At 53.2% G+C, this 16756-nt stretch overlaps 1 protein-coding gene across 1 annotated transcript in view; it reads left to right on the top strand.

Annotated features, from left to right (window-relative positions):
• Positions 1-16756, top strand: part of ASTN2 (astrotactin 2) — a 639084-nt gene that overhangs the window by 140977 nt on the left and 481351 nt on the right. Inside the window, exon 3 of the mRNA XM_030535214.1 lies at positions 7056-7440. Coding sequence (XP_030391074.1) covers positions 7056-7440 — 385 coding nt within the window. The remainder of the gene's footprint in view (positions 1-7055; positions 7441-16756) is intronic.

The following is a 16756-nucleotide window of genomic DNA, read 5'->3' as shown; positions in this document are numbered from 1 at the left end:
CTGAGCCAATTCCCAAGCCACCTCTGTTCCAGGTAGACTTGGCTTATGTCCACAATCCCTAGAGCCCTGGAACGGGGAAGAGCGCTCACCTGCCCACTGTGTGTTGGCAACCTGCAATTGCATTGCCTTTGTCCTGATTCCCTTGTTCCTGGAGCTGAGTTGTGAGCACCCCAACTGTACACATGTCCATGCTCACCCCAGGCCTCAGCAGCGGGTGTTAGCATCAGGTGCTGCCTTCATGAGAGCTTCGACCATTCCCTTGTGTTGGATGGGCCGAGGAAGCCTGCTCAGAGCACCCTCTCGTCCCGGTGGTCCCATTCCCCATCGGGACTCGGCTGACTCTGGGGGCACGGAGCAGTGCAGGGAGAAGGACATTACGTGGGAGGATATGCATGTTCACAGCTTGGAGGATTAAAGGCCTGTGTTCTTATCACAGCAGAACAGAGTATTATAAATCCAGTCTTAGAATACCAAATCCCCTCGTGACTCGGCCATTGTTTGGGAATATTAAAAAGCCCTGAGACAGAAATAATCAGTTTCCAAATGACACATTGTCAAATAAAACATTTCTCATATTATCCATTCCTTCCCCTTTCTCTCTCCCGCTCCCTCAGTTGGATAATTTAACATGAAAAACAGATTAAAATGAGGCTGGCTTCAATGCCTCCTAAGTTGGACTTTTTTTCAGGAAGATCTCCCATCTCTGTGTGTGTGTTGTGTTTAAACCAGGGGCTGTCCGCACTGGGGTCAGGGACAGAACAGAGAATGAGCTGCAGATGAGGAGCCGTCCTTTTAAAAGAAATGAGTGCCGCTAGGTAGCAGTGGCCCAGTGTGCGATGGATTGCTTCCGCCAAGCACTGGCAGAGCAGGGAAGGTCTGGGGAGGTGCACGGAGTACTCCTGGGACCAGCAGCACAGCTGTGAGCAACCCACGGGGGCTATCAATCTGTGCTGAACTGAGGAGAGCAGGGGGCATGTGGCTCTGGCCAAGAGAAGTCTCGTGTGCAGAGACAGAGACTTCTCTGCTGCTGGCTCTGGCTAGTGGCATCAGTGACGCTGTGGGTTTCGTATTCCTCATGCGTGCTCCCCCAGTAGTCCGAGCACATTGGCCACGCTCCGCTGCACATCTGTGAATCGGTGCCTGCGGCTTATGGCCTGGCTGCGCTCGGGGAGGGATTAAAACGCCGCCTCCTTGCTGTTTTGTGTAGTGGGAGGATTTGCACATTTCTGTCCTTTCCCAGCCTGCTTGAGTTGGTTCAGACTCCGCCATCCAACTTGCTGCTGCAGGGGCACCTGACGTCATGGGGGCCCCATCCCATCAGGGACTGGCTGGAGTGCTGGGGTTTGTCACAATTTTAACAGGAAACCTGTACGCCATTCCCCTACTTCCCTGCACGAAGACACATCCGACCTGGCCCCCCACCTGTTCTCCCGTTTCTCTGCTTGGCAGAGCAGTTGGGTGGGGTGAAGTAGTTGGAAGAGAGAGCTGTCCTTGGCCTCGAAGACAAACCGTTCAACCAAGTGGTTCGGCAGGGGATTCACTTGAACCAGCCCTGTAATCTGCGGTGGCATAGGATCACTCCAGGCCGGAGGAGGAAACATCAGACTAACCATGTCTGTGGCTCTGTGCAGTTTGTGATATTCCTGAAGCAGAAACATCTCAGTGGGCCCAATACAATAGACTGACAATGTTCTTTGCCTTGGTTCATGCTACTTCCCCAAACCTCATCTGACTGCAGCAGCCGTGGGTGGATGCTGTGTTAATCTGGTTTGCCAACTGCAGGTCCCTGGCAGCCAGAGTGGCTCCACCTTCACCGATGGTTCAGATCAATGTCACATTTGATCCCTCCAGACCTTTCCTTCCCTCCTCTGGCTCCAGTTGGCAAGTGCTTGGCAATGGTAGGAATGTCCATGGCTGTCCAGGGCTTTTCCCCCAATGCTCCGACTTCCTTCTGGATCAGTCGCAGACCTAGGTAGGGAGGAGGAATGTCTGCAGAGGACTGTGCCAGCAGAGGACAGTTTGAATGGGGCACTGAGCATGAGGGCTGTCTGGAAAGCCAGAATTCCATCCTCTGAGACATCCCACCCCTGAATAGCTTAGAGCTTGCTCTAGAGAGAGCCAGGTTCAGATCCACATGTGCCTGATTCAGTCTCCTGGAAAGTCTCCACAGTCTCTCCCATCCCAGGTGAGGGCCCTGCGCCAGGCTATTGGCTATTCTGAGATGGATGGGTCTGTGGTTTGGACCAGTAATTGCATCCTGAGCTGGAGAAATCTTCCTGGTGAACAGATACAGGGACGTGTCTGAGAAAAGCTTTTTTTTTGAGAAGTTGGCATTTTCTGAGAATGGTTTCACTGAAAAGCTCCTGACCTACTCTAGTAAGCGTATGAGGGGGCATGTCCCCTTCCCCTGCCTGAGCGGTGGGGCGTGTTAGGAGCAAGCAGGCGGCCCTCTTCTTGGCTCCAAGTGTCAGGGCTGTGGGGGGGGACATTTCGGCTGTTCGAATGCACTCAGATCACTGGGGTGTCCAGCCCTGCTCTTGAGGAAACAGCCTGGGTCTGGTGCTGAATGATGCAGAGCCCTCACTGGCCTAAGGCAGCCTGAACGTCTCCTTTCCTAGCTTTCCAGCTGCCACTTTCACTCAGGCAGCTTGGTAGGTGGGTTCCAGTCTGGCTCTGCCTCTCCTCCTTAGCTAACAGCCGTGAGGCTGTGTCCTTGTGCTGGAGGTGGGCAGCAGGGATGATCTGCAGCAGGCCCTGAACTCGGACACCCGAATGCTGATACACAGCACTTGGGTAATGAAAAGCTCCTGCTGGCAGGTTGCACCTCCTTTGGTGGAGGATCTCCTGATTGTGATCAGAGGCTAACACCCCAGAAGAGATTTGAGTTTACCAGACTCTGCCTGCTCCCGCTTGGTTCTGGGGCCAGGGCTGGGTGGGTGAGGATGTTGTCTTTTAAAAATTCCTTTGCGTCTCCCCCTCCCACTTCTTATCTGATGGAACTCAGATGTCTGCTTCTTCATTCCCCGTGAATCCAGTCTACCCACTTCCTACCCACTGTCCCCTCATGAAATTGACTGACTGGACAGCGTGTCCTCATCTGCTGGCTGCTGCAGGAGGGTTGTGTGATGCCTTAGGCAGCTCTGCAGTAAGGCCACCGGATGTTCATAGGACGTGCTGTACCTCATCGTGCGTGATGGCCGCCATCTTGGCTGACCTCAGGGTTGAACCGGGAGAGTCCAGAGCTAAAAGCTTGAGCTGCTACCGCTTGAGCGAATGGTCTGTAGTGGAGGGAGGAGGAGTTGTAAGAACTTGTATCCTCTGCGCCTCAGCACAGAGAGGGACTTTTGAGACACCCACCGGTGAGTTACACGTGCAGGATTGCTGCAGCTGAATGGGCACAGCATCCCCAGGGGTTCCAGGCACTGTGGGGTGGGGATTGTACATCACCCTTCTGTCATGATGTCGCTGCATTGCCCTCCGTGGAGACCCTTGCAGCAGGGTCTCTGTAGCTTTGTGGTTGAGTGAACGAGGTTGTACAGCTGGGTGTGTAATAAATCAACAGGCAGAAACTCCTCCGCCATGTGAATGACTCTCCCAAGAGGCCGTGACCTGCCTGGATGCGGAGCCCCAAGCAACATTATAGTTCATGTCACTGTCATGCCTCAGAGTCTCAGTGATGGACCAGGACCTCATTGTGCAAGGCGCTGTGCACACACAGAGGGGAACCGAAGATGGATTCCCTCTTTTTCAAGCTTTCTTGGGTACCCTTAATCTCCCGTGATCCTGAGCACCGAGGAAGAATCCTCACGCAGTCTGTTGTCCTCTCCCAGTCATAGCTGCAGGAGTCTTTCCTGGCCATGAATACGTTCTGTTTCCTGACAGACGCTGTCTGCTAAATTGGGAAAGTCACACTGAGCAAAGTCATTCCGCCTCCCTGAGCCCTTCTTCCTATTAGTGTCAATTACAGAATCAAATGAGAAAACAGATGAGGCTGGGGAGGGGATCCTAATGAGAGCTGCCATATTGCATTTTTACAACAGATTGGGCTGGGCCAGGAAAGCTGTGGGCTCCTTCCTTTATGGCAACCTTTCATCACTTCCTAATGCTGCTCCCTCGTGCTCCAGGCAACCAGCTGCTGTATTCATGACCAAATATACCACTGGAGAAGGAAAGGACCAGGTGGTGCCCCCAGGACCTAATGACCAAGGACTGCTTTGCACTCTTCCCAGCTCTCTGCAACCAAACCAACACTTCCTGAGACTTTCCCCACATCCCAGAATACCCCGGGCTCTGAGCAGACCTCTCGTACAGGGACACTGCCTCCCTTACTCTTGTTAATTTAGAGGCAAAGAGGTTTTCCATTGTGTACGGGTTGGGGGGGGGGGGGGAAAGCAGGTGTGACTTGTGGAAATAGGCTGTGGATGGGTGCCAGTGCCTGAAGCCCGTCTGCTATGTAGGCGCATGGGGGTGTGAGTGGCTTGTTTACCATGCGCAATACTGCAAGCGGGCCCATCCACTATTCACAAGCGTGCTAGCTTTGTAGGTGTCTACCAGAAGTCGCTAGGCGGGTTGGTGAGCGTGAGGCGGTTCTGTTGTGCAGGAGCAGGAGTTCATGGGGGTGAAGGGGTGATGCTCATCCACCCCACATGGCCATGTGGGTTTTTGGGGTGCACAGGGACCCATTCACCACACTCATGAGCTTGTAGGTGCAATTGCGAGATCCACCCACCACACATGAATAGGCAGAGGGCTCATCGGGGTGTGCTAGAAGACCGCTGTGCATGACCCTATGGGTGTACGTGGTATCTCACCATCTGCATCATGTGCCATATTGTGTATTCCTTGGCAGCTTTCTTTCAAAATTGAGCGTGACTGCATTATGGTGAAATCGTCTCAGAATACAGGCAAAGATTGCACTATTGTGAAAGCAGGGAGTGAGTTTGCCGAATCCATCCAGCTGTCGTTGGCTGAGTGTCTGTCTCCCAAGCTAACTCATCTTGTGAATCACATTTTTTAGACCCTAGCTTTTTATAGACTATCCTGTTTGTCTCTCAGATCTCTCTGTGTGCTCACAATGTTTTTACTGAATACAGATGAAATATTTATATGTTGGTTACCCGGTTTGTAAAGTTTTTCCTGGATTTGGGCATTCATTTGCCAACATAAATTCCTCTCCTCACCCAGCGGTTATATGTCATGCTGTAAAGTCCTGATTGTTCACACCACTCCTGATTTACCTGCCCTGGGATATTTGTCTGCTACAGTGTGAAACTGCCTGGAAGCTGCAGGGGCTCTCAAAGCAACTTGCAAACAGCAAGCACATTTCTCTTGCCTGCCTGCTTTAGTTGCCAACTTGAAAGACAGCCTGTATTTACCTGCAGAACAGGGGCAACGTGGCCTGTAGCAGTGAAGACTTCTCCATTGCTGCCCAGCCTGGATGCCTTGACATGGAGAGACCACCTCTGAGGATGCACCTGCATTAAGAAGCACTTTTACCATTGTTCCCATCAGTGCATCTGCCAGGAGGATGCATGCAATACTTTGTCAGAGGGGTAGCCTTGGGCTGAGGCACTGGGCTGGGATGCAGTTGATCCAGCATAGGCTCTTGCCTCTGCCACAGACACTCTGTGTGACTTAATCTATCAGTACCTCAGTTTCCCGTCTGCAGAATGGGGATAAAGCTTCCCTACCTGACCCAGGAGGTGGAAGGTAAGGTTAAGTTCAGTGATGGTGAGGTGGTCAGTGTAAATAATACATATAAGTACATAAACCCATCGCAGTGATATATTTGATAAGATCGTCTTTGGCTTGGATTGGGCCCTGAAATTGTCTGAGAGGTTCCTGAAGACCAGTGTGGGAAACCAGCAGGAGGAAAAGTGGTCCAGTGGTGATGGCACTAGACTGAGATCCAGATTCAATCCGCTGCTCTGCCACAAAATTGGCGTGACCTTGGGCAAGTCACTCGGTGTCTCTGTCTCAGCTCCCCATCCGTACAATGGGGACAGCAGCCCCGCCCCTGCCTCCCAGGGGTGCTAAGGATAAAGGCCTAAATATTTTAAGGCCCCAGATATGATGAGAATGGGGGCCATGTAGGTACATCTTCATTGCGGCTGGGGACGTGGTGTGCAGCTCATGCAGCTGTACCCACGCTGACTGCAATCTAGCTAGATCGCTTAAAACAACCGGGAGGGTCTAGGGTGCAGGCTTCTGCAAGTGTGTTCTTAGGGGATAGTCCATGCCGCCGCATCTGCAACTGCTATTTTTATCCTGCTAACTAGGTTGCAGCTAGTGCAGGTACGTCCCTCTGAGCTGTAGTGTAGACGTTCCCTATCCCGGACAGACAGGGAGTTACTGAAGTGGGCGCACTCCATTAAACGCCGCTGTAACGGCACCTATGCAGCCCCTCCAGTGTAGATGTGCTGCCCTGGTGCAGAGTGCTGGTAACCAGGATCATCCCCACAGGTGCGGTGCATCTAGTCTGGGGGTTTGCACTTGTGGAGCACTTTGCTTTATCTCCATTCTGTTCATAGATAATCACCCCGTTGGTACCAGGAGGGAGTGGGAGCTATTGCAGTATGTAGCTTGATATCAAATGAGTCACATTAGCTGGATTAGGCTCTAGCAGAGCTGCCCCAGCCCCATGGAAATGGATTCCCATGCAGCTTGCTGTGCTGGCATCTTTTGGCCGAGACCTTCTGACATTCCCTCTGCTCTGCCGAGGCTTCAGATCTTTCTCCTCACCCCCGTTTTTTTGGACTAAGGTGTTGGCCCATTGTCCTGGGCCAGAACCTTTCCTGCCCATGCAACATGCTGTGTGCTAGTTAGGTTTTCTGGCCGCTGCCTCCATCCCAGAGGTGGCTGCATTTCAGGAGCGGGTGAGGCGGTTTCCCTGACAACTGGCAGTTTGCAAAGTGCTTTGGGATCATCCAGGATGAAAGGCTGCTCCCGAAACAGGGGAGATGGTGATGCTGTCCTGGTCCCCTTGGGGGTCTAGAGGGAACGGAGCAGTGCAGGCCCCGAGCTCCTGTTAATGTTTCTCCTTTGCTCTCCTGCAGGGTGGCCTGATCGCTCTGCTCCTGCTCCTGCTGGTGTTCACGGTGGCGCTGTATGCCCAGCGGCGATGGTACAAGCGCCGCCGGATCCCCCAGAAAAGTGCCAGCACTGAAGCCACCCACGAGATCCACTACATCCCCTCGGTGCTGCTGGGCCCACAAGCCCGGGAGAGCTTCCGCGCCTCGCGCCTGCAGGCTCACAACTCCGTCATCGGCATGCCCATCCGTGAGACTCCCATCCTGGACGACTACGACTTTGAGGACGAGGATGAGGTCCCGCAGCGGGCGGAGCCTGGTACAAGGGAGGACGAGTTCGGCAGCCAGGTGACCCGGACGCTGGAGAGCCTGGGCAGGGGCGGGGAGGAGAAGCCCGAATACGAGAAGAAAGGTTTGTTGCTTTCCTTCCTATTTACTCCCTCTCTACCGGCCAAACAGCTGGCTCCCAAATGTACTGGGGGGTCATTAGGAGGTGACGGATGAGCAAGGAGGCTGCTGATCTCGGTGACGCTGGTTGTCCGCCATCGCATTCATGGCCTCTGCTTTCCTCTTGCTCAGTCGGTGCACGTTCCGAGACACCCAGCTTCAAATGCTTTAAAAAAAAATAAAAGAAAAGAATTGACCAGCAGTCCTCGCGTAGGGAACCCGGCCGCTCGCTTGCTCGTGTGCGGCTGAGCTGCAGGGACATGCTTGATCAGTGCTTCAAAGGGAGAACTCCAGCCAGGGCCTCTGATTCAGTGATGCTTTTCGTTTGCAAGAGTGCAGCGATGTCTTCGTGCCGTATGTGCCACATCGCAGCTTCTCGGTAGGGAGCCAGTCCTGGGTCTCAGGCATTGTCTTACTTAGCCCGTGTCCTGCTTTCATGGCAAGCCATCCTTGCCAGGGATTTTCACGCTGGGGATTCTTTTAGTATTAGCAGGGTGGGACACTGAAAGAGAGATTCTCATACTTTAAAGTAACACAGCCTAGCCTTTATGTAGAGCTTTTCAGCTTCAAAACACTTCGCAAACACTGATCCTCACCACCTCTCCTAAAATAGGCACATATCAATATTCCCCATTTCTCAGAAGGAGGGGGAAACTGAGGCACAGTTTGGTAACTTGTCCTGGGCTGCAGAGGGCATTGGTATCAGTGCCGCAGTTGGAGCTCTGCAGCTCCTGGCTCTCCAATGACTGGGCTGTGTGATTGTATACACATCCCTCAGCCAGCCTGGCAATCTCGCTTTGTTGATCAGATGGTGTAGCATTAAAGTGAAGTACCAGAGAAACCCATGTGCGTAGGAAGCTTGTGGCGTTATGGCTTCCCATGCATTTTACTTTATTTTCTCCCCTGTCGAATCCTCCTTTAAAAATGAACAGTCTGAAACCTTCCATTTCCAACGAGCATAAGAGTTTTCACCAGTGCGTGCTCTGATGCACAAACTTTTAGCTATAATTCTGTGCCCATCCAGCACAACTGGTGCTGGCAGTGGTGGAAGCAGCAGTGTGGACAGGGATCGTAGGTCTTTACTGTCTTCATGGCTTGTACAGCGTGATGGTAGACAACCTTGAATGCCTGAATCTCACTACACTGCAGCTTCTGCTGTGGTGGCCACTTAGACTGGGAGCTCTGGGGCAGGGACGATCTTTCTCTTCTGTGTTGGTACAGCACCTAGCACAGTGGAGTGTTGGCCCATGAGCGGGGCTCAGAGGTGCTATTGCAACAAAAATAATAAATAGTAATAACAACTCTGGAGTGCACAGATGGCGGATTATGGCTGCAAGTCTGATGGTTGTAGACAGATCTGTTAAGACCGCAGCTTGACAGACAGACAGTAGCGTCCCACCTGAATTGGGTGTTATCAGAGATGCTTTAATTAGGCCAGGCTGTATTCTGTAATTTCTAATGGGGGTGGGCTAAGAAGTGTGCACACCTCTCTCTGCATTGAGGGAGGGGGCGAATTTCAGAATATATCTTTAAGGTCAGGCTTGACAAAGCTCTGGCTGAGATGATTTAGTTGGGATTGGTCCTGCTTTGAGCAGGGGGTTGGACTAGGTACCTCCTGAGGTCCCTTCCAGCCCTGATATTCTATGAGTCTGCACTCCAAGAGAGGTGGACATCTGAGTGCTGGAGCAAGTCCCCTAAACTGAGTCTTCCCAGAGCTGATCTGCAGCTGGGTGTGGCCCTGCCTGTGGGCGTGTCAGAGGAGTTTTAAGAGTCTTGCTCAGCAAGACAGGTTACTAGGGACCCATGCTGGCAGAACCAGATAGACTCAGTGGTATCTCAGCACATCAGGTGGCTTCCCAAGGTGTCCAACCCGTCACAATGAGGTCCACAGCTGTTATGATCTCTTGTGGAGGCAAGTGCCGAGAGAACTACGCACAGGCAAGTATCTCTGTTGAGGCTGATGATTCTAGTGGCACGTAGCTGCCATGGGAGATCAAAAGAGGGCCAGTGGGAGGTGGTCCCTCGTGGGCTGTAACTCAGAATGATCTCACCGACAGCATTGCAGATGAGAGCCTCCCCCCTTGAATTTAAGATGACCAGATGTCCCGATTTTATAGGGACAGTCCTGATTTTGGCGGCTTTTTCTTATATAGGTACCTATCACTCCCCACCTCCTGTCCTGATTTCTCACACTTGCTATCTGGTCATCCTACCTGAATTTGACCCAGAATCCAATGGGGAGCCAGACCAGAGAGTGGGGCGCTGTGTTGTAGCTCTTTTAAGATGGCTAGTTTTTTCCAGAACGTAGGGACAGAGAGGTACAATAACCAAGCGTGGTGGTCACCCGTGTGTGCATTGCTGTGTCTGAATCACACGGTCTGTCACGGAGTGTGGGGGAGTCCGGCCCTGCACCCCTCTTCCTGGGACCCACAGTGACTCTTAGCCAGCCAGTAAAACAGAAGGTTTATTGGACAACAGGAACACAGGTTACAGCAGCGCTTGCAGGCACAGTCAGGACCCCTCCATCGAGTCCTTCTGGGCTTTCAGGGTGCTTGGATCCTAGCTAGGATACCCTGAAATCCAGCCCCAAGCCCAAACTCAAACTGCTTTCCTCCTGCCACCCCCTTCCTTTCCAGCTTTTACCGTCAGTCCCACCTCCTTGAGGCAGCCCAGCCCCCTGTTCACCTGGGACACCTGTTCCTCCCAGGTCTGGCTAAAGATGCACATGTTATAAGTGTCTGCCAGGGCCAAGTACTCCATCGCCCTCTGCTTGTCTGGAATCTCCCCCGGCCTAGGCATGGGGTCGGCATCGGACACTGTGATGGCTTTAAGCTTTTGATAGCCCCCATAAAACCAGATTATCCTGTCTGCCTTGGGGATCAGCCCCACGGGTGAGGCCCATGGGCTGTAAAACGGCTGGATCCCATCTAAAGCCAGCAGGTCCTTGACCTCTCTCTCCAGGTTCTGGGCTGCTTTCCCAGTGACTCTGAATGGGGAACACCTGATGGGGAGATTGGGTCCCACCTCATGGAAGAGATCCCCCAGGGGGTCTTCCCCCTTCTCCTTCCAATTCTTCCTTTCCGGGTCCAGGGGTCCTCTCACTCTCCTTCCATCCAGCAGCTCGAACGGGAAGAACCCTGTGGATTCCTGGGGCACCAGCAGCTGTCTCCCGATTTCCCCCCAGTTCTACTTCCCCTTGGGGAGCCCATTCCCGGTACAGGAATCCCTTCTCTTGCAGGACTCTGTCCCTGCAGCCTTCCCCAAGGGGGTTTGCAGCACTGTGGCCAGCAAGTTCCCTCAGCTTCTCCAAGGAGGGATCCTTCTGCAGCTCAGTCTGGGATTCAGCAGCTGGGGCAGGGAGTGGGACCTGTTCCCTCTTGCTGGCTGGGCCTGGGGTCACAGCCCCCCTGAGCCCTGTCCCTGGTAGCTCCCTCCCTGCTGGGTAATCACTTCCCAGCAGCACGTCTGGACCAGGCAAACCTGTTTGGCAGCTGACCTGCCCTGCCCGGGTGTCCCCCCACTCAGCTGGGGTCTCAGCTCCCCCCGTGCTCAGCGCTGCCCTTGCTGTCCCAGTGGGGGCAGGCAGCGAGCTCTCTGCTCTGGTCTCAGCATCAGAGCCAGTGTGAGCCCCCTCTCCGGTGTGCAGGGGGGGCGGGGAGCATCTCTCCCTCCCACTCAGCCCCAGGGGGCTGGTTACAGGTAGGCAGGTATCCTGAGCCCAGCAGCCCCTCCCCCCTGCCAGCCAGGTTATTTGCATTTTCACTGACCATTTCCATCCTAGCCAATTGGTTCCCTGGATTTGAATTCAAACCCTCGGCCGTTACAGGAGCGGGGCCTGGATCCTGTCCCATGGGGAAACAGTCACCCCCCAACAGGGCCTCCGAACCGATATCCTGGAGAAACCCAACTACCAGCCAGCCCGACCCCTTCTGGGTCTGCACAGGGATCTGGGCCATAGGCAGGGCGAGGGGCTTCACCCCAGGGAACTTCACCCAGGTCCCACAGTCCCTCAGCATCTGGGGTTGCACCACCACAGCTCTCTGTCTCAGGGTCTCGCCCCCGCAGGCTTGTTTCCCCACTGACCCCTGGGCAGCCCCCTATGTCTCTCTGCTCCACCATCACCAGTCCACGCTGCTGCTGCTTCTCCTGCAGCTTTTCCTCGGGCTCTTGCTCTCTCTCACAGTCCTCTCGCTCTCTCAGGCTCTGCTCCCATCCCATCTGTCTCCAATCTCCTGATGGGGAACCCAATCGTGAAGACCCTCGTCTGATTGGGGACCAGACTCCCGGGGATGCCTGGCTGATGCTCCAGCTGCTCTCATCCTCTTGTAGCCCCATCTGGGCCAGGAATCTGCTCCTCAGAGCGGTCCTCCTCCTCCAACTGCACGATTAACTGTGCCTTGGTGAACGTCCCCATGCGTAACCCTCTCTTTGTGCACAGGATCACAATTCCTTCTTAAGGAGATGGTGATAGGCCATCACTTCACCGTTCCCAAGTGGCTCTGGACTCACAGGCCTGTGTGCTCTTGGCTCCCCCATGGTTTCCAGGAAGAACCCCTTGTGTGCCAGCCCTTCTTGTGATCACCACCTCTTTGCCAGGGTTGAGCTGCAGACTCCTCCACCCCTGGGACTGTTCCTGCAATCCCCAGGGAAACCCTGCTACTGCAAAATCCTTCTCTCTCCCGGGGTCGAGCGGCAAGCTCCTCCAACCCTGAGACTGCTCGCTGCAGTCCTCAGGGGGACCCCGTTACTCCAACAGTCCTTCTCGCTGGTCACACACTCCCAGAGGTTAACTGCCCCCTGAAACCGTCCCTCTCTGAGCCTTCAGCCCGCCTGGTCCTCATTATCCCTCCTTTGTTTTACTGCTCCCCAGTCACTTACTGCAAGCAGCACCATTCACGGGGTGCAGTACATCCCACCGCTGCCACCAGTTGTCATGGAGTCACCGGGCGATGCTCTGGAACTGCTCCCCACCAAGCCAGTCAGGACTTTGGGGAGCCTCCTCTTTTTTGGAGCATACTTGTTCAGGGCAAGAAGCTCACACGTCTTCACCTCCTGGGTCTCTCCTTGGAGCATTCAGCATCCTCTGCCCCTCCGTGCGCTTCCCACAGCGAGCCCGCCTCAGTGGGGTCCTGGGGAAGCCACCGGGTCCTGCACCCCCACTTGGCAGTCAGACGTGACTCTCAGGCAGCCAGTAAAACAGAGGTTTATTCGATGACAGGAACAGGGTCTAAAACAGGGCTTGTAGATACAGCGAACTGGATCCCTCGGCCGGGTCCATTCTGGGGGGCAGTGAGCCTGAGCCAGAGCCCCCCCCCCATCTGCACTTCACTCCTTGTCCCCAGCCAGCTCCAGACTAACAACCCCCCCCAGCCCCTCCTCTCTCCTCAGCCCCTTTCCTGGGCCAGGAGGTCACCTGATCCCTTTGTCTCCAACACCTTCAGCTGGCACCTTTGCAGAGGAGGGGCCCAGGCCATCAGTTGCTAGGAGACAGGTGCCAGGCATTTAGGTGCACTGGCCCTTTGCTCTGCCAGATACTTAAGAACTGCCATGGGGACACTGAGGCATCAACACAGTATTCAGAGAAAACATTAAGAACATTTCCAGTTTGTCACACGGTCTTTTCGCCTTCCGTCAATTAAAAATTTTTTGGCAGTCGGAGCCAGCTACTGGGGGTATCCGGAAGCAGGGAGCGGTCCAGGTGAGCACACCATAGTGATCTCTGGGCAGGCTTTGCCAGTGCAGATTGAGGATACAGATGTGACAAGTTATCTTCCATTAAGTTCTGTAACTACTCCCTGGGGAGAGGATGAGAGAGAGAATGAACCATGCGTGACAGATGTTAGCGATGTCCCTTAATGCACCATGGGAAGGTGCTCAGATGCTACAGTCATCAGGGAGGTGCAAAAATCTATATAAACTAGAACAGACTGACTCTTGAGTTCTGCTCTTAACCTAGGATAAAATACAGTCTGCCAGACCATGTGTGTTCGGAGGAACTGAACTTGGGAAGACAATTCAGCTTGGCTGCTTTGCTCCTGCATGCCCCCTGTTAGATGTGGGCTTTCGAGGCAGCTATTTGGACGAAGATCTGATAAACTGAACAATTGGTGGATTTGTTTCTCCCGCACAAGAGGGAAAGTGCTTTCCCCAGAGTGCTGTGGCTAATGCACATTTGATTGCCTGCATTTTTAAAGCCTGTCTCTCCAAAACAGTAACACCTACCTCTGCTTATCGAAATGTCATTATACAACATTTAATATCATTAACCTGCAGCACACAGTAAAATGCATCCAAACAAACAGAAACAAAGTGCATTTGTTCTACCTGCTCGCAATATTTAGGGCAGGAGTAGGTTGCAGTGCTGCACTAGTCCCTGTCTCAAGGGGAGTGGGAATAGCTTTTTCCTTTCCTAGAGCCCTCCGTCTCGAAGATAGCAGACTTCAGTTCAGCATAGAAATGCTTGCAAACTCCATTCAAGCATGAGGTCGCTTTTAATAATCTAGGAAGCTCAATTTGCAAACAAGAGCCTTTAAGGTGGCAACGCCTGGGAGTCAAGACTCCAGAGTTGTAGTTCTGTTGCTGATTTACCCTAAGGCCGTGGGCAAAATTACCAAGGGCCTGATGGTCAGAGATGCTGAGTCATCAAAGTCAAGCAGAGCTGTGGGTGCTCAACGGCTTTGGAAATCAGGGCCCTGGAGTCCCGGGCGTGGGGCTAGGAGCCGAGTCCTGGGGCCAGTGGCCAGAAGCTGAGTCCCAGGGCCAGCAGCTGGGACCCCAGGCCAGCAGCCAGGCCTGGGACCAGCAGCTGGGACCTGTGCAAAACCTGGGAGTACCGCAGCACCCCAGCTCTCCTCCTTCCTGTGCCTATGCTGTTGTGCTCCAGTGAGCATGTAAATACCCCAGTGCCCAGTTCCAGCACCTCGGTGCTGATCTGAGCAGGCCATTTCAGCTCCCTCTATTGAATGCACATGCCAGATATTGGGCCTATAATGTTAACAAAAGGCTTCCCCAGTCCTTCCCTTTGTGACAGAATCTGTGAGTGCCGTGCCTGCATTTGCTTTTTCATTCTTTAACATTCTCTTCTTTGTTTTGCTTTTCTATACATTATTTAGGGTTGTATGGGTTGGGCAAGACAGAAATAACTGATTGTTCAATAGTCTTCAGAGCAGAGCAGTAAACAAGATCTAGAGCACAATATGAAACTCCACGAGGGTTTCAGGAATTGGTGATAAAGTATGTTTTACGTTGGCTGGTAAATTTCCCATCTGTATGACTTCTAATAGCCCATCTGCGTTGCCAAAGATGCCTGCAGACGTCTATTAGCCTTGGGTTGTGTAATCAAATGTTACCGACTGTTCAGTTTAAATTAATAAAGTTTTTATTACTCTTCTCCATACCCTACTCCGTGAAATGGCCCTAGGCTGTGAGAGCGGAGCTGACGGGAATCTAAAACTAGAAACGGGTAGGGGGAACCCACCAGGAAATTACGTCACTTTCTAAGTACTTTCACCAGAGGTATCTGTGGATTTGGATTGATCCAGTGATCTAGCTACTGTGAAAATGACCTTGCCTAAGACAAGGCAGCTGAGGGAAAATCTGGGCAGATACGCAGAGCGATGTGTGGATACAGCCTTGTCTTTCCCTTTTGGCCTTGGCTCTATCCTCGTCTGTCACTTGGAAATCGAGTGCCCCAGCACTCTATTGTCAGGATATCGCTGAAGCAGCCCTGTCCTGTGCTCTTGGCTCTCCTCAAACTCCCACGGATGTCATGGGGCTCTCGACCTCTCGGGTGCTGTAAGATTTGGCCCATGATCCGTGCAACTTAGTTTAGTCCCATGAACTAAAGTGGGAGTGGCAGGCACTCAGCACCTCTGAAAACCAATCAATAGATGCCCTTAGCAGGAGATTTTTCATGTCAAAGTATATGTGCTGCTTTCCTATTACAGCCACCCTAGACTTAGGCCAGTAAGAGGTTCAGCTCGCCTGCCTCCACTGGTACATTCATCTGTTCTTTCCTAAACGACTGTATTTGCCAGGCACTCCTGGTCTGAACCAAAACGCCTGGCACCTGGATTGCGAAGGAAAATCTTGGTGCATTAGGCCCATATCCTCAGAATTATTTAGGCACCAAACTCCCACTGATCTCATGGATTTAGGCTGGGATAGGCAAACTTTTTGGCCCAAGGGCCACATCTGGGTATCGAAATTGTATGGCGGGCCATGAATGCTCATGAAATTGGGGGTTGGGGTGCGGGAGGGGATGAGGGCTCTGGCTCAAGATGCGGGCTCTGAGGTGGGGCTGGGGATTAGGGGTTGGGAGTTCAGGAAGGTGCTCCGGTTTGGGACCAAGGAGTTTGGAGGGTAGGAGGGGGATCAGGGCTGGGGCAGGGGGTTGAGGCGCGGGAGGGGGCCAGGGGTACTGGGTCCGGGTAGCACTTACCTCAAGTAGCTTCCAGAAGCAGTGGAATGTCCCCTCTTCAGCTCCTACGTGGAGGTGCGGCCAGGCAGTTCTGCGTGCTGCCCTGTCTACAGGCGTCACCCCTGCAGCTCCCATTGGCCGTGGTTCCTGGCCACTGGGGGCTGCAGGGACTGCGGTTGGGGCGGGGGCAGCATGCAGAACCCCCTGTCTGCCCCTGTGCGTAGGAGTTGGATGGGGGACATGCCGCTGCTTCCAGGAGCCGCACGGAGCAGGACAAGCCCACTACTCTGCTCCCTGGTGGGAGCTCAAGGGCCAGATTAAAACGTCTGGAGGGCCAAATGTGGCCCTCGGGCTGTAGTTTGCCCACCCCGATCCAGGCCTTAGGGTAAAAAACCAGCTGCCTTTTCCCTGTTCTGCCTTTCCTGCATCACCTCTCTACCCATCAGCCTAGTCCCCAGCCCACCTTGTAGCAGACAGTCAGGTGTTGGGAGGCACCACTAGGCTGGAGCGATGCTATCCTAGCTGTCCAATGGGTAGTTTAGCATCCAAGGAAGACGGTACTTGGAGTTCTCGCAATGCAACATTTTAACAATGTATCTGCTGGGACTTGTCCCCAGGCTGCAGACAGTGACATGACTAAGGCCTGGTCCACACTACACAGTTAAATCGATTTAAACAGCGTTAAATCGATTTAACTCTGTACCCGTCCACACTACAAGGCACTTTAAATCTATTTTAAGGGCTCTTAAAATCGATTTCTGTACTCCTCCCCAACGAGAGGAGTAACCCTAAAATCGATATTACTATATCGATTTAGGGTTAGTGTGGACGGAAATCGAAGTTATTGGTCTCATTCCTTTAA

The sequence above is a fragment of the Gopherus evgoodei genome, chromosome 16 (assembly GCF_007399415.2).
Source record: "Gopherus evgoodei ecotype Sinaloan lineage chromosome 16, rGopEvg1_v1.p, whole genome shotgun sequence".
In the NCBI taxonomy this organism is placed as follows: domain Eukaryota; kingdom Metazoa; phylum Chordata; order Testudines; family Testudinidae; genus Gopherus; species Gopherus evgoodei.
Note: the sequence above shows the minus strand (reverse complement) of the source record. Positions and strands in the feature narration are given on the sequence as shown.